Source organism: Pongo abelii, chromosome 8 (assembly GCF_028885655.2).
Source record: "Pongo abelii isolate AG06213 chromosome 8, NHGRI_mPonAbe1-v2.0_pri, whole genome shotgun sequence".
Lineage (NCBI taxonomy): Eukaryota > Metazoa > Chordata > Mammalia > Primates > Hominidae > Pongo > Pongo abelii.
The window spans coordinates 54,215,870-54,236,677 of NC_071993.2; the positions used below are offsets into that span (position 1 = coordinate 54,215,870).

The following is a 20,808-nucleotide window of genomic DNA, read 5'->3' on the forward strand; positions in this document are numbered from 1 at the left end:
TTGGCAGACTGTTGGAAAGGCATGGTTGTGTTTTGAAATATGAGGACATGAGACTTGAGAAGGACCAGGGGTGGAATAATATGGCCTGCCTCTGTTTCCCCACCCAAATCTCATCTTGAATTGTAGTCCTAATTGTAATCCCCATATGTAGGGGGGGGACTTAGTGGGAGGTGATTGAATCATGGGGGTGGTTGCCCTGTGCTGTTCTCATGACAGTGAGTGAGTTCTCAGGCAATCTAATGGGTTTGTGAGGGTCTCTTACCCCCTTCACTCTGCACTTCTCTCATTCTTCTCTGTCCTGCCACCCTGTGAAGAAGGACCTGTTTTGCTTCCCCTTCCACCATGATTGTAAGTTTCCCGAGGCCTCCGCAGCCACGCTGAACTGTGAGTCAATTAAACCTCTTTCCTTTATAAATTACCCAGTCTCAGGCAGTTCTTTATAGCAGTGTGAGAATGGATTAATACAGTCTAAAATAGATCTTTCTTTGTATAACTTAAAAATTACAAGTGATGAAAAGCATTTGAGTTGGTTGGTTGTCAGTTTTTTTCCCCTCTTTTGGAGTTGTATTTAGTATAATAGAATATCTTAAATTAGTGGTCTTTTATAATCAATGAAATTGGGTGTACTTCTCCCCGGCATATTAGGGTTCCCTTGCTTCATGCCTTCCATGACAGTTATTATTATTATATTTTAACATTTATGCCTAATGATTAAACATCTCCTTGTGGTCTTAATTTGCATTTTCTAATTACTCTAGAGACTTCGTCCGTTCACACGATTTTGGTCGTTAATGGTTCCTCTTTGAAGTGCCTATTCATGTCTGTGTCCATTCTTTGCTTTGGGTGTTCCTCTCTTTCACACTAATTCATTAAAAGTGCATATCCTGGATACTAATCCTTTATCAATTGCTGCAAGTATCTTCTTTCAGTGTGTGGCTTGCTTTTTCACTCCGTTTGTTGTTTTTTAATCAAAGTATAAGTTCTTAATTTTAACGCACTTGAACTGTCATTTTCCACCATGGCCCGAGTCGCGGAGCCCGCCTTCCTGGCAGAGCGTTGCGTGGTCACAGCTGAGGTCTGGGGAGCAGAGGCGGCGGGCGCTCCCGGGGGGAGCTGGGCGATTCCGGCGAGGGGAGGTGCCGATCGAGGGGCCTCCAGGCTGCGGGGGGAAGGAGAGCCAGGAGGCCGTGGGGGTCCTCGGCGCAGACTGGAGCCGCAGGCACCGCGGGCAGCCCTCGCCCACATCGCCGAGGCCCCGCGGGCCCAGGAGCCAGAGGTCAGGAGCCCAGGACCAGAGGGCGTCGGCGAGAGCAGGCACCGCCTCCAAAGGACGCCCTTGCCCTCCCGCAGGCGATGGCGCCCGACCCTGACCAAGCCAGCTGGGGGCGTCGCTGCGGAGCTGAGCCGAGGAAGGGCCGGGCAGCCCAGAGGGTCAGAAGAGGGTTTTCTCCCGGGGTTGCGGGTTCTTTGGCCAGCGGCGCCGTCTCCTGCCGGGGCCGCCCACCCGCAAGCCCCGCCCCGAAGGCTGGAGCTTCCCTGGGGGTGGGCGACGTCGAGGCCACGCCCCGAAGGCGGGAGCGGCTTGGGGGCGGGACCTGGCCACCCTCAGGGCTCCGGCGCCAAGTTCAGAGCCACGCGCTGTGCTCTTGGCCGGGAGGAGGCTGTGCTGCACGAGCACCTCTTGCTCCACATCTCCAGAGAGCCCAGGTGAGGCGCGCCCTCCTGTCTGCAGGGACAGAGCCGCGAGCGGGCGCTGGCGGCGGGGTCCATCTCACTTCCACATCAGCCTTTCCCCAGGACAGGGTTGTTGAGTCCTGCCTTTGACTGTGGGGTCCTTTCCTTCCCAATGTCGCCAGCTTCCTCTAGCTCTCTCCCACGTCGTCTCCGAGTCCCATCCCCGTTTCTGTTCCCTTTCTCTTCTCTCACTTTTTCTCCTCTATCTCTTCTTTATTGTCTTCCTGTTTTCATTTCCTTCTGTGTCAGTCTGTCTCTCTTTTCCTGTCTTTGTTTATTCTTCTCCCCTACCTTCCCCCTCTCCCCCCTGTTTTTTCAGCACTCAAGAATTCTGCCTATGATTTTTTTTCTCCTAGGGTGACTTTCAGGCTGCAGTTGTTTTCATCGCTCCCTCTGTCTCTCCCGGGGTTTATCCTGTATTGCTCTGTTATTCTCAGCCCGGGCTTGCGCTGGGCAGTAGGGTAAGAACCATGCATCAGCCCCATTTCCTTTCTCCAACAGATTATATCCAAAGATCTGGACATGTAACCTGTTCACTGCCTTTCCTGGGAAACAAAACAATACCAAATGATCACATTATAATGAGTTTTTAGAGTGAGCTGAAAGAACATACCTGGTTTTAGAGACAAGGGGTTGATTGAATCCTTTCCTTGACATTTTGCCTTTACTAATAGATACAGACAGCACAGCAGGAAGCTAAGCCTTGCAGAAGCATTTAGGGGGCGTTCCCACCCACACCTGCCTTCTGGGCAGGCTATGCAATGCCAGGTGCAGGGGAGGGAGGGGACAGGATTCAGAGCAGGGTTGTAGGAAGACAGTGGGAGGCCAGGGCTTTGCACCTGAAACATTTGAGGGAGCCTGGAAATAAGAAATTAACAGTAAATTTCTAAAATATGTAGTTGCCAATGCCACTGATGTACAGAAATAAAATTATTTAATTACTCCTGAGGGAGACATTAGACATTTTATGGCAGTAATTATGGCATTTGAAAGTAATGATTTTATGTACATTAGATAGGAGGGCCAAGGCGAAAATATTTCCTGTTAGTATCAAAGATTGTCGTAGATGCATAAGGGACGAACTCTAGAAAATCAAGCCTCATTCTTTTTGAGGGATAAAATAGAACTATATCGAGGCAATTTTTTGTTTCTTGGTTAAAATGTAATCTTATCAGAGATATGTGATTTAGTTTTTAATGATATTTTATGACACATACATATTTATATGTTCAAACACACACAAATACATAATATATATGCACTAAGTTATAAAAGAGCCCTTGTTTGTTTGTAAAGATCTTAATTACCAATAAAGGTTGAAGCTTTCGCTTCTTGGAAATAAGTTAACATGATATTGTAGTTTATTATGACCTTTAATGAAAATTCAACTAATTTACTTTTGATTGATACAGAAATGGAAATTTGGCCATAGATAAATCACACTGAATTAAACAAAAATTAAGTATGACGAAGGTACATTGCAGTGTGTTCAGTGAAGGAATTTGCATATGCTAGATATTTTGGACAAATTCATAGGTATGTGCATGGAACTGTGATTTGTGAGGCTTTTTTCTGGTTTAAAAAGTTAAATTGCCTTTATATCTAATCCCTGATCCCCAACATATGAGGATTCTGGGGGGAGGGATAAAAGACTTTGCAAATGATTTAGAATCATCACGTCTGCTTTGCTTGGCAGATTTCTTTTCAGACATCCAAGAGGTGGCAACTTTTGTTTGAAACATATAATCACACAAATTATTTAAAAAAAAAGACAAATTTAAATATTTTTAAGCTTATTTTTCCTCATTAGTGGTCTGTGCCTCTATAAGAACATCATTGTCTTTTTATCCTTAGATGATGCTATTGTTGGAACCTGGGAAGGTCGGAAGGAGTAGCTGAGGTAAAATCATGGACTTTTTCCCTGAAGGCTGCCAGTGGAATTGGGACCACCGTCTCAGGCTCCACCTTTATTCTCTAGTTGTATCAGGAAAAGAGCTGCTGTTCCTTGTGCTCTTGCTGTCTGGCATGCACAGAGCCCTGTTGAGTCCTGTCCATGAGTGCCTGAAGTGAAGATCACCATTCTTATTTTACTTATGAAGAGATGGAGGCCCAGAGTGTTTGTCTGAGGTCAGGCAGGTAGTGGCAGGGTTGATTTGGAACACAAGTAGTGCCCTGGAGCCTGAGTGACCAGGGCTAATTCAGTCCCTTTATGTGACTTCCATGTTGCTGCAGCCCTGGCACATATAACATCTAAAATATCACTCCACACAGCACCAGCCATTGCCTATTGGCATTGTTTGGCAGAACGCTGCTCCCTGTTCTATGTCCTGGCCATCCTCAGTCATATCCATGGCAGACTCTCAATCTGCACAGCAGGGCCCCATTGAAGCACTGGATCTGCCCTCTGCTTTCACTGGCCCTGCTTCTGCACAGTCTCAGGCATCTGACTGGGTGATGAGATCGCATCCACCCCTATGAGGGTCCACGTGGCCAAGCTATGTTGCACTAGGACCACTCTCCCTGCTTCCATGGGTACTGGCTTTGTCTGCAGTCTCCTGCACTTGGCTTTCCTAGAATGCAGCAGGCATTGCTGCTAGAGGGGTCCAGGCATAGCTGGCCACAGAGCCTATAGGGGCTGACCAGGAATTGCTCATCTCCCCAGTGCCACCAGCCAGCCTCTGGGAAAGCCTGGATCACCTTCAGTGTTTAATTTCCTCAGTGTGCCAGAGCCAGGAGGATTCCTGGAAACAGGTGTATTCCCTTTCTTAGGAAACCCCAGGACCTCACAATCCAAATGCAGGAAAGGCCCATAGATGATTGTCCTCTGGAATCTTCCAAAAGGGTCTGGGAAGCTTCTGCAGAGACTAGGGATACCAAAGGATTAGAAGACAGGAGGTATTTTCTGCTCTTGTGTGTTTTAGCTGAAGAGAAAGGCAGATGCAGCAAAGCACTGCTTGGGGGAGAGGGTGGGGGTACATGGTGTCTCTGAATAAGATCTGGTGCCTGACCTGCAGCTCAGAACAGCTTGAAGCTGGCCGGTTGGCTTGGGTTAGGGAGTGACTTCAGACATCCCAGGAAAAAGAGGTTATCCAGCTGTTTGCCAAGAGTTCTTTCTTCTGTAGGTGGAGTGGGAAGTAGAAAAATGCCCAGGCTGTTTGGTCATTCATTAAACACTGTTGTGCACTGGTCCCTGAGAGCTCAGGAGTAATGGGAAGGCTGCCATGGGGTGGACTCTATCCCTTTGCACTCAGTGCGATAAAAAGTGATACCCCTAATGTTTGCTGAGCCAGGTTCCTTAGCACTTTCTCTATATTAATCCTTCTAATCTTTCCAACAACCCAGTGAAGAAAACACCAAGGTGACCCTCTTTATAGATCAGAAAACAGGCCTGGAGAGGACCCACACCTTGCCCAAAGTCACAGGTTGGATAGAGCAGAGCTGGCCTCCGACCCTGGAGCCCGTGCACTTAACATCTATGTGGATGGAAGGCTCAAAGGTTACCTGAGACAACCTGGTTAAGGTGATAATGTGGGAGAATGTGGCCAGTGGTTCCCAGATGAGTGAATGATCAGTGTGCAGTCAGGGCCCAGAGGATGGGTGATAAACCGAGAACCACAAGCTCTTAACACTGTGGGGTGGGTGAGGCTTCATCTCCCAGGATGCAGCACCTGCTGAGTTGGGCAATAGGGGACCCTGGTTGATGGCCCAGGTTGGTTGGAAGCCTTGGAGAGATGTGCCCTTTGTTGGTGGGGAAGGCCAGGCATGGTTAGATCCCCTGTAGACTTGGGGAGCTCAGTTTCAGAAAGTTTCAAAGATCATCACTTGATTTCTGTGATTCACGTGATCTGAGGGCTCTGAAAGTGGTGGGTGAGTCCTGGAATTAAATCTGTTTTTTTCAAGTAGGAAAGACATGGGATGGCAATGAGAGACATCTGTGTGGCTCAGAAAGATGTCTTGCTGAGGTCAGAGGGACAAGAGCCAAGGAGGACAAGAGGAGCCCTTCCCAGGACACTCACAATGACAGAGTGACGAGGGCCAGTAAAGAGTGTCAGGGGGCGAGAGCCCGGGTGTGAACTGAACCTACTGAGGAGAGCTGACGACCACAAAGCATCTTTTCATATCATGTTCGGAGCAAGCAGAACAAGGGCTTCATAGATCCATCGCCGTCTAGGGCAGCTGGTGTCTGTGAAGGGGAGGAAGGCACAGCTCCACTGTCCCCACAGCGGTCTGGACAGAGGAGGATCTGCAGGTGCAAAGGGTGCAGGCAGGTCCCCGGAGGAAAGCAGGAGCCAGGTAGTGCTGGGCTGCAGTGTGTGCTCAGGGCTCTGACCCAGAGAATGCCCTGGCCAGGGTATAGCATGACCTGGAATGAGATTCCCCCATCTGAGGTGCTGTCTGAGAGGTGTTGGAGATGAAGCCCAGAGGTGGAAGAGACTCAAATCTGATGTTGGCCCTGGGAAAGATCCTAGACTAAGAAGAAGGCTGTCAGTCTGTGGGCAAAGGAGAGACATGCATGAGGAGCTGGCGGGGGCTCCCTGGGGACAAGTCATGCCAGCCTCACGTCATTTTCCACCTTGCAGGTCTTCGGTCTGGCCCTTGTTCTGTTGGGGTTCTGGAGGACGTCCTGTGCCCTGGCCTCACTGACCTTACTCCATGCAGTGCTGATGCATGTGACAGCGGTGACCCTTCGGGGTCCCAGGTGGGATGAAAGGTCCCCAGCTAGTTCCTAGTTTCATCTCCTCATTTTCTCCATCCTCCTGCTCCTTCTTATTAAGATCTGGATGTTAACATTGATGGAATGTGAAGCTGGGTGGGATATTTAATCCAGCAGTTGGCGGTATCCAGATCCACAATGGTCTCTGAAAGCTGAGGTGCTGCCCTGAGTTTATCAGGATGGCATTTGGCAGATTGGAGATAAGTGCATCTGAATTGAGACACATAGCTTCCCTCATATGGTTTTTATGAAAATGAAATGAACAAGGTGCCTTATTTCATTTGTTAATACTATTGTTTGTCATGTAGACACTTATGTAGCCGATAAATGGTGACTTCTATTCTGATACCCTGAAGCATCCTGATAGCAAATGTTCCATCCTGCTGTAAAGGAGAACTGGCTTCTTCCAATTAGCCATACATGAGTAAGTCTGGGATGGACTGGAGAGACAGCTTAGCCCGAGCGCATTTTACAGATGGAAACCTGAGGCTCACAGAGGTTGAGTGCTTTGCTCGGGATCACAGAGAGGAGTGATGTTTCTGCCTCTGCCTCTTTGGGAGACACTGGCCGACATTCATCTCTGACGTCAGGCACCCCCTCTGAGGAATCCACTCAAAAAGGGCATCAGGAGTGGTGCGGAACCTGCTGCACCATGTGGTTTGCATCCTCTTCATGCGACAAAGGACCTGGACTTCCAGAGGTCACACAGGGTGGTCTGCAGGGCAAGGCGGGGTGGCAATGTTCCACAGGAGCTAGTCAAAAACTTGTGACAGAAGGGCATGTGAGGTTTTATGTTCACTTTTCTTGCTTTCTCTCTGATTTATCCCATGCTTTCACTCCATGAGAGGGTTGGCCTCTCTGTCTCATCTTGAGAGCTCCTGCAGGAAGTGGCTGGACGCAGGTACATCCTTTCATGGCTGGGTGGGAAGCAGGGAGAGGAAGAAGCTGATTTGGCCCAGGCTATATTTATGCATAGCAAGCCATGGAGGCTCTCATCCACTCCTAGATTCTCCCTGAGCCCTGGGATAAATATTTTCTAAGGATGAAAATTCTGGAATGCTGAGTGGAGTCTGGCTCTGCCAGTACCTCTCACCAGTGGAGGGGGCACTTGAAGAGCTTGAGTTCTAGTTTCCAGAACTTGAGGGTGGGGCTGGTGAGAGTGGGTAGGGATGAAGGCATCCCAGCAGGGCTGATGCCACCTCCCCATGGGTGCCACCTTTACATGTGGTCAGTGCATGTCTTCCCTTCCACACTGTGGGCGCTTCCAGGGTAAGGCTGAAAGCTGGTCCATCCATGGAGGTCCAGTTTGGCACAGGCAGACAGTTCGTGAAGCTCTGCCAGGGGAGCAGAGAAGCGAGTGGATTCATGTGTGGGGAGAACCAAGAGTGAGCACTTCTGGCGAGTGGAGATGAGGTTACACATGCTCTCTCTAGGGGCAAGGCTAGGTGGTGAGGTGGCTGCCCCCTAGTGTGGGGGTGGGGGCCAGGCACAGCCAGACCCATCCTGCCAAGCCTGCATGTGCATTGCTCCAACGTTGGTCCTTCTGTGCACCTATGCCTGCAGAGCCCCTGTCCCCAGGTGCCTGAAGTTGCCTGGCACTCCTGAGGGTCAGGAGAAAAAATGAGTATGGCAACCAGCAAGGAAGGAAAACTGCCCTCAACCAGGGTGCAAACGCAGTCGAATTAAGTCAGAGCTGGCAGGAGGAAGCCCTGTGTGTTCTGTGAATGTGGCAGCTGCTGCTAGATGCTGACAGGTGCAAGGGCAGGGCTGAGCTGGCGCCTCCGGGTGGCAGCCGTGTGTGTGTGTGTGTGTGTGTGTGTGTGTGTGTGTGTGTGTGAGATTGTTATTGCTGGCGCCTCTGGGTGGCAGCCGTGTGTGTGTGTGTGTGTGTGTGTGAGACTGTTATTGCCGGTGCCTCTGGGTGGTAGCCGTGTGTGTGTGTGTGTGTGTGATTGTTATTGCTGGCACCTCTGGGTGGCAGCCGTGTGTGTGTGTGTGTCTGTGTGTGTGTGTCTGTGTGTGATTGTTATTGTTCCGTGAGAGAGTCCTGGAGGCATAGTGCTCCGAACTGAGGTGAGTTGTCACATCCATAGCAATCAGGATTCTTTGGATGCAAACCACAGCGAGGGACTCTGGCCAACTTTGTCAAGAAGGAATTAATTAGAAGGTTATGGTGGCAGGTAGATAACAGTGTCAGAGGAAGAACTGGAGAAATAAGCTCAAAAAAGACCAGGATTGAGCTATTCAGAGAGTTCCAGTACCAGGCACACATAAGCAGCTTCTCAAACTGAAACTGGGTTTGGTTAGGAAGGATGCTGAGTAGCATAAAACAGAACCAAGCCATCTGACTGCTCTTGTCGTAGAGATTGCATATTCCTCCTTTCCTGTCAGCTGGTTTAAAAACCTGGGGCAAAGGGGGACCCTGCAGTCCACCCCACTCTTCCTGAGATGCCCTGTGGGGGCTGCAGAGATAGACCAGACACAGGCTGTCTTGCCCCAGGGACCAACAGTCCAGTAGGTCATAGGGGCAACACTGACTCTGGCCAGGCAGGCTGCTGAAGGTGGTCTCTGCACCCCGAGTCAGCGCAGCAGCCCTGACGGTGTTTTGGTGTGAGCAGCTCGCAGATGCAGCCCAGTTGTTTTGTTTTATGGGCCGCATCTTGAGGGTCACCTCAAGTCTGCACACAAGGGTAGAGCTACAAGCTCTGGAGGGAAATAGCACTGGGTTATAATTTCCACTGGAGGACATCTATAATTTCATGTCTCTGAGTGTGAGTTTGGCCGCAGGCTCCTCTGTAGGTGTCTGCACTGGGAACCAGTGAGGACCCTCAGGCTTGAGCCCCCATTCTGCTGGATCTGGTGGTCTGGAAGCCTGGGCATAGTGTGACTGCCTCAGCCCCTCCATTTGTGCTAGGGCTGGGGGAGAAGGAGGATGGGGTGAGGAGTTCTCTGACTTTGCACAGTGGGAGTACACCCTTCATGGAGGATATGAGTGCAAATGGATGTCAAGGAGCCCAGAGCTCTTTGGAGCAAAGAGCTGGGCAAATTCCTGGCTCCCACTCTAACTCTCTCTCCTTATTCTCCCGTACCTCCCTCGGCAGGGTGGAATTTCACAATTGGGTCTGACCTGGCTTAGTGTGAATGAAAAGTGTTCGTTTACAGGGATCCTCTCTGTCTCACTGAATTCCTGCCCCTCAGCCTTTTCTTCACGACTGAAATATACCCAGCCCTTCTTTTCCACTAGGACTTTGCCTGTGCCATCTTACCATCCCTGATTGGTGAACTTGTATTCATCCATCAACACCCAGAGATAATATCACCTCATCAATGGGACATTCCTCAGGCACCCCAGGCAGTCCGTGGTCCATCCCTGATCTTGAAGCATTTCTCCCAAACCATTCAAGTGGGCTTGTCTCCGTCCCAGGTCCTGTTACGAAGAGGTGTTTTTCTCTCTCACTGCATGTGGAGCAATACTTTCATGCTATTCATCTTGTTATCACAGAATAAAAGAACGACTGTCTCCCCTAAGAGATATGGTGTGGGTCCCTGTGGCTAGACCATGTGATCTTACCCATAAACAGTCCTCACAAATACTCTTGATTTACGTCTAACCCACTCTTGTCACTGCCTGGCATTCGCGTGTGCTGTTCTCTCTGCCCTCTCTTTTCTTTGTATCTGCCTGCCCTTTGGAGGCCTCCTCCCTCTTCCAGGAGGGTCTCTCTGATTATTCTGGTGCCCAGAATTAGAAAGTATATGGGGTACACGCTGTGGTGTGTGGTAAGTGTTTAACAGCTGGTTCTCAGCATGTAGCTCCAACATGGATTTTGGGTGATATTTTCATTTACAATAAAGTGTAAGACGAAAGTGGAACAATGAACATATGTCAGAACTTCATTTGTTTGTCAGTGATCTAAATAACTTCTTTCCTAAATCACATAATAGTTTCAGAATACTAGAATAGTCCCTCAGCTTTTTGTGAGCTATTTACAATATAACAGCTATCGACAAGACAACAATTTCAGTTTAATCTGTATTATTGACAATTTTTTCCCATTACTTTCTTAAGTCCAGACAATGAACAAAACAAGAAATCAAGCCTTTATTTATAGCATTTCCATAAATAATCCCATTCTGGCTGATTTCCTGATTTCTGGCCACTCACGATATTCCTGGATATGGCGTGAGGAGGAGTGGACCCTGGCAAGCCCCCGTACCAGCAGGTGGAGCAGCGTCCACAGCGTAGGCAATGGGAACGTGTAGTAGAATGACTAGGAAGTGATGGGTTCTGAGTATGTATTGCCTGTGTTTTTAATACAATTTCTTTGACTGTAAGTTTGTATAGTTTTGTTCTGAATAATGTCTGAGTTAAAACAGCTAACTCGAAACATTCCTGATCATCTCACAAGCCGCTGTGAGCTGGCTCCAGCACACCACTGGCTGCATGCCAAGAAAATCAAGTTGCAGGCAGAGAGGAAAACCTTCAGACAGAGTTGCATAGCTGTGTCCGCTCAGTTTCCCCAGGGGGTGAGCTTTATTAAGTGCCACAGTAACAGATACTGTCATTGGTTCAGTCAACAACCGTTTCTAACCCCATCTCACTTGGCTTTCCTGCACTGCAGAGGTTGGGAAGCTAAATCCATGTTTTCCAGACTCCTTTGCAGCCAGGGTGCAGGCCTTTGACATAGAGCCCCACAAGCAGCCAGGTACATCACCCAGCCCTCGATGTGCAGTCGAGTCCCATGAGCTGAAATCTTTGGCAGGCAGGTGATATCTGTCAGTCACAGTGGCAGGGACATCTGGTCTTGTGGGGTGGCTGTGGTGGAGTTTGTAGGAGTTTGGTCCCTTGTGATGGGTGCTGGTACCAGCAGAGTTTCTACTAGACAGTGCCAGGGCATGGTTAGGCTTTTTTTCTGGCTATCCTGACCCTTGGAGAGCACCCAGGCTTGGTCTCTGGCTCTCACAGAGATTTAATGAGCTGCGTGATAGCCTTTAATAAGTTCCTTTCTGTTTAAACTACCCGGGTAGAGGCTGCTGTCTGCAGGTAGGAAGCCCTGATTGCTGGAACCTAAGGGATGTGAGAAATCACTGTGGAGTGTCAAAGTAACCAGGGATCTGCTCCTGGAACCTATTAATCCACCTCTTTTAGAAGGAGTCCACAGTCCTGTTTGTGTTTGAATATTCATGAACGTTAGAAGAGCAACTTAGTCTGGGTATGGCTATGGCTGACAGAAGTATCATGCTGTGGCACTGTTGATTATTAGATCTGCATTTTTTGCCCTTCAGCTTGTCAAAATAATGTCTAAAAAGCCAGATTGATCACAAGAGATGCATCATAATGCCACACAAAGATGTCACTCGGCGCCTTATGGTATTTAGGACCATAGAGGCCACCTGGTCCAGCCTCCTCATTTTGCAGCTGAGCAAGATCTTTGAAGGACAAGGACCTGCCCAAGGCCGTCTAGAAACACTGAAGTTGAGACTCATACCCGAGCGTCTTAACTTTTGCCCACCCCACGCTGTTTCTTAGTCTTAACCAGCAAGCTTTCCGTGTTATTTTTGTTTGTCTTACGTCTAGGTTTGATTTGGCAGCACGTTTCAACATCTGGTGAAGGCATGGGAATAAAACAATGTAGGTGGGCGGAGCATCTAAGAGCGGAATGTTTGGTGTTCTCTCAGGGTACACTGGGCAAGGCCTGCTGGGCCGTCCTTCCTCGCCACACTGCTTGCGTTTATTCAGTTAAGAAAGTGGCACATTTTGTATCTTTGAGAATGCAAGTATTTTAGTTAGGAGAGTGATGTTCTGTCTATGGAAGACTTCGCCTCTCTCCATCATGGGCTTGGAGAAGGTGTCCCGTGTCCCAGCAGCATGGCTGTGTACAGTCATTGATTCTTTTGTTTACTTCTCCATGCCCTACATTTTGTTCCTGTCCCTTGACCACAAAGAAATAAATGAACGTTCCTAAGGCACTGACATGGGCCGGGCGAGGTGGGAGCCTCCTTCTGGATATTATTATCCTATTTAAATGCATTATTTTCCCACTCATTTCATGATTGCCCAGTATTCAGAGAAGTTACATTACACAACTGAAGCTCCATAATAAATGCGTGGAGGTGAGATTTGAACCCAGGTCTTTCCCATTCTACGTTTTGTGCCTTTTATTTTATTTTGCTTCTTCGTATTCCTGTGTATTATTAATAGTCTGAAGCTTGGAAATAGATGCAATAGTCATTAAAGAAAATACAGTGTCGTGCTCTCTGAAGGATAACAAGGACATTTTTGTTGTAATTACTATTTTGATTTTTCTTTTAAGAATGTTGCCGAGGAAGGAAAACAGAGGGAAAAACCAGCAAAGCTCACTGTGTCTAACTTTTGCCGCATGCATGGACCTAATTTCTTACTTGCCAAGCACTAGAGCCTTTATTTTTGAGACCCTGTGAGGGTGGCTGAGTTCTACGTGCTTGCTGGGGTTGGAAAAATCTAGTGTGATGGGGGTCAGAGGCCCCATGACACGCCAAGGCAGAGTAAGCCACAGAGCTCAGTCTGCCATAGGCGTGGCCTCCTTCCTTCCTCACATCTGTGTCAACATCCGGCAGGAGGTGCCTGATTCCAGTGGGGATGAAGTAGCCTCTGCCCATCCCTCCATCACCCATCAAGGGCCCTGGACACACATAAGGTTGAACCGCCAGATGGTGGCTGCCAGGGGAGTGTGTCCACCTCTCACTTAGGCCAGGCGCGTGGCAGCTCACTGCGGCAGGCGTCCCGTGGGCGAGGTCGGTGCTCTCCTGATGTCTTTGATATTTTTCTTTATCTGGCCTAGTCTGAGACCAGTACTTTCCCCTGCCTGTGACCTCTGACTTCATTTGCAAAGTTTTCTCATGCACTTTCTGAAATTTTCATGACAGAGAGCCCTGGAGGAATTTGGGGCAATGACAGAGGTGGAAGAAGGTTTAGAGCTAGGAATCTTTATGCATTTTATCTGTTTTCTCCTTCTCTTTATTTTTTTCTTGACCTATGCTTCACACTGGTCTCTGTCTTCTCCATGCTTAGAAAGCAGAGGAGGCTTGAGCTTCCAGCAAAGACCTTGCCACATGTTACTGGAGACAAGCTGGTGCATGGAAGTGGTGGGTGGGAAGGGCTGACAGGAGGGTGTCCCTCCCCTGAGCATCACCGGCTCTGTTCTCGGCCAGTTGCTCTTTGTCCCCACATTTCAGGTTCTCTTCCTGCATTCAAGCATGGGCAGGGCCAGCTGCTGTTTCAGGACTGCATCCAGCCCTGAAGTTTTCTCTGGGCCTCCACAGGGGACCTTCCTGCTCTGAATTCCACATGCATTCTCCAGGCCACCCTGCAGGCCACACTGCACTCTCACCCTACTCTCCAGCCATTTCCAACTACTTAGAATTCAGTCAGTGTTGAGAGTCACCAGTCTTACGTAGACTGAAGCCTGGCACATAGTAGGTGCTTTGTGCATGTTTACTGTGTGAATGAATGAACAGAAAATGAAATGGACTTTGCCTAAAAGCTGATCTGATCTGATCTGAGTGCCCAGGCATTTCACTCTTCTTCCAAAGCTCTCCTTTTGTTCCTGTGGCCCAGGGAATGCTCAGTTCCAGGCTTGGCAGAGGAGAGGTCTCTCTAGGCAGTGTGAAACAGACTGTGAAGCCCCCATGAGAAATAGTCCACCCACCGGGAAGGCCCCTCCGCTCCCAGGAGACTCCAGCCAGAGCACTCCAACGTGGGGGCCAGGACTCCTCTTTTCCAAAGGAGAGTAGACAGCGGGAGGAATTCACCTCAGAATTATTTCCTGGAGCAGTTAGGAAAGTAGCATCTCTGAAGTCACAGAGGCTTCAGCTCCACTGGGCTGTGAGAATCCCTTACAGAATTCTGACCCCGACCAAGCAGAAAAGGGCACTGCCACCTTTAAAACAGTTGACTGCAGAACAAAACAAAATGCTAAAATAAGACTAGAGTAGTTTGAAAATATTGGAAAGTTGAGAAAAAACTCCCCCAAATTCCATGATACTAGCATCATCATAGTATATAGCACATTACATATATAGCGTATTATATGGTATATTATGTATACATACTATGTATACTATATGTTATATGGTGTATATACATAGTAAAAATTATTTTTCACATATCTATTGCTTTGGTATGTTTTCTTTCGTGTTTTTGTTTATTTGGTAGATAGGCTTTTTTCCTGTTTTGTTTTACAACATGTTTATATCTGACACATTGTATTATAAGCTTTTTTTCCCATACTATTGCATAGTCTTTATAGCCACACTTAAAAAATGAATCATTTATTTCTGAAAACAGTCAGGTCCATTTTATTTTGGCTTCTGGATCCTGCCCCTCCCCGGACACTCTCCCGCTGCAGAACTGTGTTAGGCTCAGTTCCCCAGAGAGCCCTCAGGTTCTCCACACCACAAGCCCCATGCAAGCTTCTTGTGAACCCTGGGCAGCCCTTCTGGGTCCTCAGAGCTCAGTTTAGATGCCACCACTGCCTGTTTGCAACACTGGCACATGTGCAGGCCCCTATGTTCTGTACAGCTGAACTCAGGACTGCCTCATCACCACTGTCACTACCGCACCTCGCACAGGGCCCACATGCTGGATGCTCTCAGTGAATGCTTGTGGAATGAAAGGAAGAGGGAATCAATGAACAAATGACCTGGTGGTCATTTTCTGTGTTTCCTCCTGGGGTTTTTCCTTTGGTGTATGCATTTTGTGTGTGTGTCTGCATAGAATAGGTTACACCAAATCTATAATTTTTTTGTCCTTTTGCCTCCTCAGCATTTGTTCATAAGCATAGTGAGCATCACTGTCCGAGGCTACACAGTGCTTCATCTTGCGTATGCATCCTGCTTTGTTCACCATGTCTCTGGAGTTACGCATTTACTTGCTTGTTGCTTTCACCACTATAAACCATACTTCATTTCCCTCTCCTGTTAGGCAGATCTGACCCCTCAGCCTGCCTCTTCCAGCCATGGTCAGACTGTTGTTAGTCCAGCACCTGAGGGAGAGTACTTTCGGAGTTCCAGGCCCTTGTGTGACCTCCACCCTTAAGGTGACTCTTTGCACCCACAGGCCAATCAGCTGTATTCTCAGAGAGCTCTGAGAATACAGGCTGATGGGCTATTTCTCCAAGGAAAAGCTGGGTAGGTTCTCACTGGGGTTGGAACCAAGGGGAGATGAGGAAACGGGAATAGGTTGGGCGCCCTTGGTGGGGCTTCATAGTTTGATCTTACATCAGAGTTGGAAAACAAAGCATACCCTTCTGCCACAGCTAGTGGTTTCCCCACCTGCGCCTGAGCTATGGACTGGGCAGGGGCTAAGTGCCCGGCAAGGAGCACAGGGAAGGAGCAGGAGGTGGAGAAGCTCAGAGGCAGGCTGCAGTCGGCTCCTCGCCCTTCTCACTATGCGGATGTCTCCTCCCTTGGCCCTATGGGAATATGGAGGGCTCACATTCTCCTCTCTGTGCAGGAGCAGGTCATAGGCCACACTCTTTGGGAGGAGAAAGTTGACTTCTTTCTAACAGTTGCTGTCCTGTCATTCATTCATTCATTCATTCATTCATTCAGCAAAGGCTTCCTGAGCTCCTGTCCTGTTGCAGCATGATTAAGTACTGCAGATGTGAAGGTGAATTGACATATTTGGGTTCTTAGAGTTTGCCTTCTAGCAGACCACAAACAAGTAAATATAATGTTGCACGTGGTACGTGCAGGCCTTTGGTGCCCAGGATAGTGAGGGCATGGAGGAGGGAGTGTTGTCTGTGTCTGAGAGCACTGGGGAAGCCTCAAGGGGAGGCTGTGCCTGAGGTGCATTTTGGAATGAGTTCACAGGTATGATGGGAATGAAGCTGTCCACATGTACTTGGGAGTTGGGGGAAGAGTGGGGACACATGACTCTCACAAGAAGCATGGCTCTGAGAAAATCGGAGACCGTGCAGAAGCTGACAGGGAATGTGATGTGGACAAAGGGGCCACCAGGCCAGGAGGCAGGTCTGGTAGCCCGAGGAGCAATGGGTTGACATTAGGGCCGGGACAGAGAGGGCTGCGTGAGGAGCAAGACCATGAAGTCCATGGTCCTCCAACACTGCGACCCTCATGCTGCCGCCTCCCTGTGCCCTCAGCACTCAGCCAGGGCCAGAGGGAGCTCGAGCATGGAGCAGGGGCTGAGGGTGCATGGCTTCCTCATGATGGAGTCTACTTGTTGACAGATGACCCAGAAACTTCTGAAGGGCCCCCAAGGCCCTAACGCAGCCCCCAGAGCAGGCTCTTTCCCTTCCCCTCCAGACTCTCCATTTCATGCCTGGTTAATCCCCAGGAACCACTTCTGACAGGAGAATCCTACATTTCTCTCTACTGAGCTGTAGAGGCTGCTGCCCATGGGCATTTTCAGCAGAGACCTCAGTCCCTAGTCTGCCTCAGGGAGGTGGGCCCTGGAGGACGGTGCCATCCATGCTCCTTGTCTCCTGAGAGGTAGGGCTGTCAGCACACCCATTCCACAGACAGCAGAGGAGGCCTGAGCGTCAGGGTCCTGTCTGATGCCAGCTCACGATGCACTGTGCCTGAGTGATGAATGCCCATCTCACTGCCTGTCGCTTCCTCTTTCTGCAGGGCCCTGTGGCCGAGTGTGTCCAGCCCAGTGTCATGGGGAGCTTCCATATCTCATGGCTCCTTGCTGGGCCAAGCCCTTCAGAACTCCAAAACCCCAAAGACTGATGGCTGCCAGAGTGGCCACCTTGCTTATCCTGTGGTCCCGGCCCTGGTGATCACCATGGCAGCTGGGAAGGAAGCCCCGTTGAGCCTATCGGCTGAAAACAGATGGCGACTTAGCGAACCTGAGCTGGGCCGGGGCTGCAAGCCAGTGCTGCTTGAGAAGACGAACCGCCTGGGCCCTGAGGCTACTGTGGGCAAGGCGGGCCGGGATGTGGGCGGTGCTGAGCTGGCACTGTTGGCAGCCCCAGGCAAGCCCCGACCTGGCAAGCTGCTGCCCTCAAAGGCACGTGGAGAGCAGAGGCAGAGCGCCTTCACGGAGCTGCCAAGGATGAAGGACCGGCAGGTGGATGCTCAGGCCCAGGAGAGGGAGCGCGATGACCCCACAGGCCAGCCTGGTGCCCCACAGCTGACCCAGGACATCCCCAGAGGCCCAGCTGGCAGCAAAGTCTTCTCTGTGTGGCCCGGTGGAGCACGAGGTGAGCAGAGAAGCGCCTTTAGCAAACCAACCAAGCGACCAGCAGAGAGGCCTGAGCCAACCTCAGTCTTCCCTGCAGGGGAATCTGCAGACGCCCTGGGGGAGCTGTCTGGACTCCTCAACACCACAGACCTCACTTGTTGGGGTCGACTTTCAACTCCCAAGCTTTTGGTTGGTGATTTCTGGAACTTGCAAGCATTGCCACAGAATGCTCCACTCTGTAGCGCTTTCCTGGGTGCCCCCACACTGTGGCTGGAGCACAACCAGGCCCAAGTGTCCCCACCCTCGTCATCCTCCACCACTTCGTGGGCCCTCCTGCCACCCACCCTCACCTCCCTGGGCTTGTCCACCCAGAACTGGTGTGCAAAGTGCAACCTGTCCTTCCGCCTAACGTCCGACCTGGTCGTCCACATGCGGTCCCACCACAAAAAGGAGCATGCAGGGCCTGACCCACATTCTCAGAAGCGGAGAGAAGAGGCCCTCGCCTGCCCTGTGTGCCAGGAGCACTTCCGGGAGCGCCACCACCTCTCCCGGCACATGACTTCTCACAGCTAGCAGGTGGCCGCAGAGTGACCTGCTGGGTGCGGCAGCCAGCCTTTGGCAGAGGGGGGCTCCCTGGGCCTGCCTTGAGGGGGCTGTCATGGTCCTTTGCAGAGCTACCGCTTTTGGCATTCATAGATAAATAGCTCAGGCATAATTTGAAAAAGCCACACCTGCATGATGTGTTTTGAAGGAAATGAAGTCCTGAAATAAAGTGATGGGCTTTGCAAATCCAGGGTAGAGGCCCTAACAGGCACAGAGAGTGGGGGAGACTCCTGGCACACATCATGGGCTTTGGAGGCACACAAGCCTGGATTCGAATCTGGGCTCTTTCACATACTAGCTGTGACCCTGGACAAAGAGCTTTAACCTGCTGAGTCCCCATTTTCTCATCTGTGAAATGGAGATGATAACACTGTGTCTTAGGTTGGCATTCAGGTCACATGAAAGGTGTGTGGAAAGTGGCCAGCATTCTGCCTGCAGGCCCTGAGCACTAAGTCAACAAGGTTTGTGATGATGTCTGTACTAGTTAGCTATTGTTATTAACAAGATCTCCCTGGCAGACAAGCTAAAGCATCTGTCTCAGTTGTGAGTCTGTGGGTTGGCTCAGGTTAAGCTGAGCTTGGCTGGGCTTGGCAGCAAGTCTTGGATTTGATCAAGTCATGTTCATTTTCTTCTTCGGCTGGTGGGCTACCCAGAGCGAGCATGCTTCTCTCGCAGTCATGCCAAGAACACAAGAGGGTGAGTCCAACAAGCACACCTCAAGCCTCTGCTTGGGTCACATTGCCAACGTCCTCTCAGCCCATACAAGTCCTCTCAGTCCATAATATTGGGCAGGACCAGGCCCAATATTAAGGAGTGGAAAAGTGTAGGCTGCCCTTGGTGAAGCTGTGACAAGGGAGTGAGCATCCATCCCCTCCACAGGAGGGTGAGGAATTGAGACAGGTAATTCCAGCCAACACCTGGTCCATAGTTCTTCACATTGTGAGTATATAAATAGGGGGAAATAGAACCCCCTCCCCACCACCTGCACACATGCTCTTTTACCTCCAAGAATAGGACATGTGCAAAAACTAGGCTTCCAGATCGTGAGGCTGGGGAGCATTCTAGGTACCATTTATTATCTACTGCGTTTCGGTCAGTAGCTGTTGTAGGTACCCGCATCAGCTCTTGTTCCTAAGGATGTGTGGAGCCCAGGCCGTACTCTTTGACATTCCACAGGTCAGTCTGCATGAAAGCCCTTTGTGGGGAGTTTCCAAGCCAGTGTCGTTTTTGCACTGTTTTCCACCTCACTGTCAGATATTGTTCTTTTGATATGCGGTTTCCAGCCCTCCAATGAGTCCCCAGCACAGAGCTCAGGCTTGTGGCTGGGAATAAGCCCGGGCGAGCAGGTAGGGATCTCAGCCAGCCTCCCAGACTGCACCTCTTCTCTTGCTCTCCTCTGTCCACCCTTCCAGGCAGCAGCACTCCCACCTGGCTGTTCTGATGTCCTCGCTCCCTCCCTTCCTGCCTCTCACCGTGCACCCATCCATTGTCCACACACACACAACCAGATAATCTTCTGAAAGTGTAACTCAGATGATGCCTCCAACCCTGTGGCTGCCCTTCACACTTACAGGCCTAACCCCAGCAGGACCTGCCAGCTGCTTCACGAACAAGTCCCTGCCTCATGTTAACTGCAAGCACTCATTTCACTCTCCCTGTGTGCCAGGCAATAACATAAGCACTGGAAGAATACAGATGTTATAGTGAGTCCTACAATAGCCCTGGGAGGCAAGAGCTGTTTCCTTTCCATTTCTACAATGAGTCGATTGCAGATGATGCTATAACACTTCCAGTGTTTCTGACACTTCCCTAAAGCTATACCTGCTACCTTCATGGGCTGAGCTTGCCTTTAGGAGGCCCACAGGTGGCAGTGGGCAGAGGGGACCCTGCTATAACCACCTCGCTGCTGTTCTGCTTTCTGCTCCCATGTTCTGACCGCATCTCTTGTGCTGCTTCTCAAGCCTGGGCTTCATTCAGCATTTTCTATCTAGCTCTTCATGGTGCTGCTCTTGCTGTGGTTCCACAGGGCTTCTTCTCGCAGGTCAGCTCCTTAGAGAGGTCTCCCAGATTCCCCGTAAAGCAGCCCTGCAGCCTCTGTCTCTCTCAGCCGCATCACCCTGTTGCTTCCTTCACAGCATGTCTCACCATCTGCAACCATCTTTCTGTTTGTCGTCTTGTTGATTTGCTGCGTCCACACTGTCAGCTCCTTGGGAATAGAGATTGGTTTGTTTACTGTGCATCCCTGGTGCCCAGAACAGGGCATGGCATATTGTTGGTGCATAATAAATATTGTGGAAATAATTTCTGTGTGAGAAGCTGGGTCTGAATATGTGTGCAATCTTTCTTTGGCTGTGGAGGGTGGCAGGAGGCTGCTGTGCAGCTGGAAGGCCTCATGTGTACTGAGCTTCCTTCACCTACCCTGTCTCCCTGGCCTGGCAAGGGATTGAGTGAGTGGGTCCATTTCCATTCATTTATTCAGCATCCCTGGGCACTTCGAGCTGAGCCTCAAAGACAGGTATGTGTTGGTGATTTGGTGATGCAGGCAGGGGAGCAGTGGCTGGGAGAAAGATCA

The 20,808-nt window shown here is 50.0% G+C and overlaps 1 protein-coding gene across 1 annotated transcript; it reads left to right on the forward strand.

Annotated features, from left to right (window-relative positions):
- The first annotated feature begins 867 nt into the window (after window positions 1-867).
- On the forward strand, window positions 868-20,537 carry ZNF488 (zinc finger protein 488). The gene is made up of 2 exons (XM_002820698.6): window positions 868-1,707; window positions 17,075-20,537. Exons 1-2 carry the CDS (start codon window positions 1,019-1,021, stop codon window positions 18,204-18,206), a joined length of 1,821 nt encoding a protein of 606 aa, XP_002820744.3. The 5' UTR covers window positions 868-1,018; the 3' UTR covers window positions 18,207-20,537.
- The last annotated feature ends 271 nt before the right edge of the window (window positions 20,538-20,808 follow it).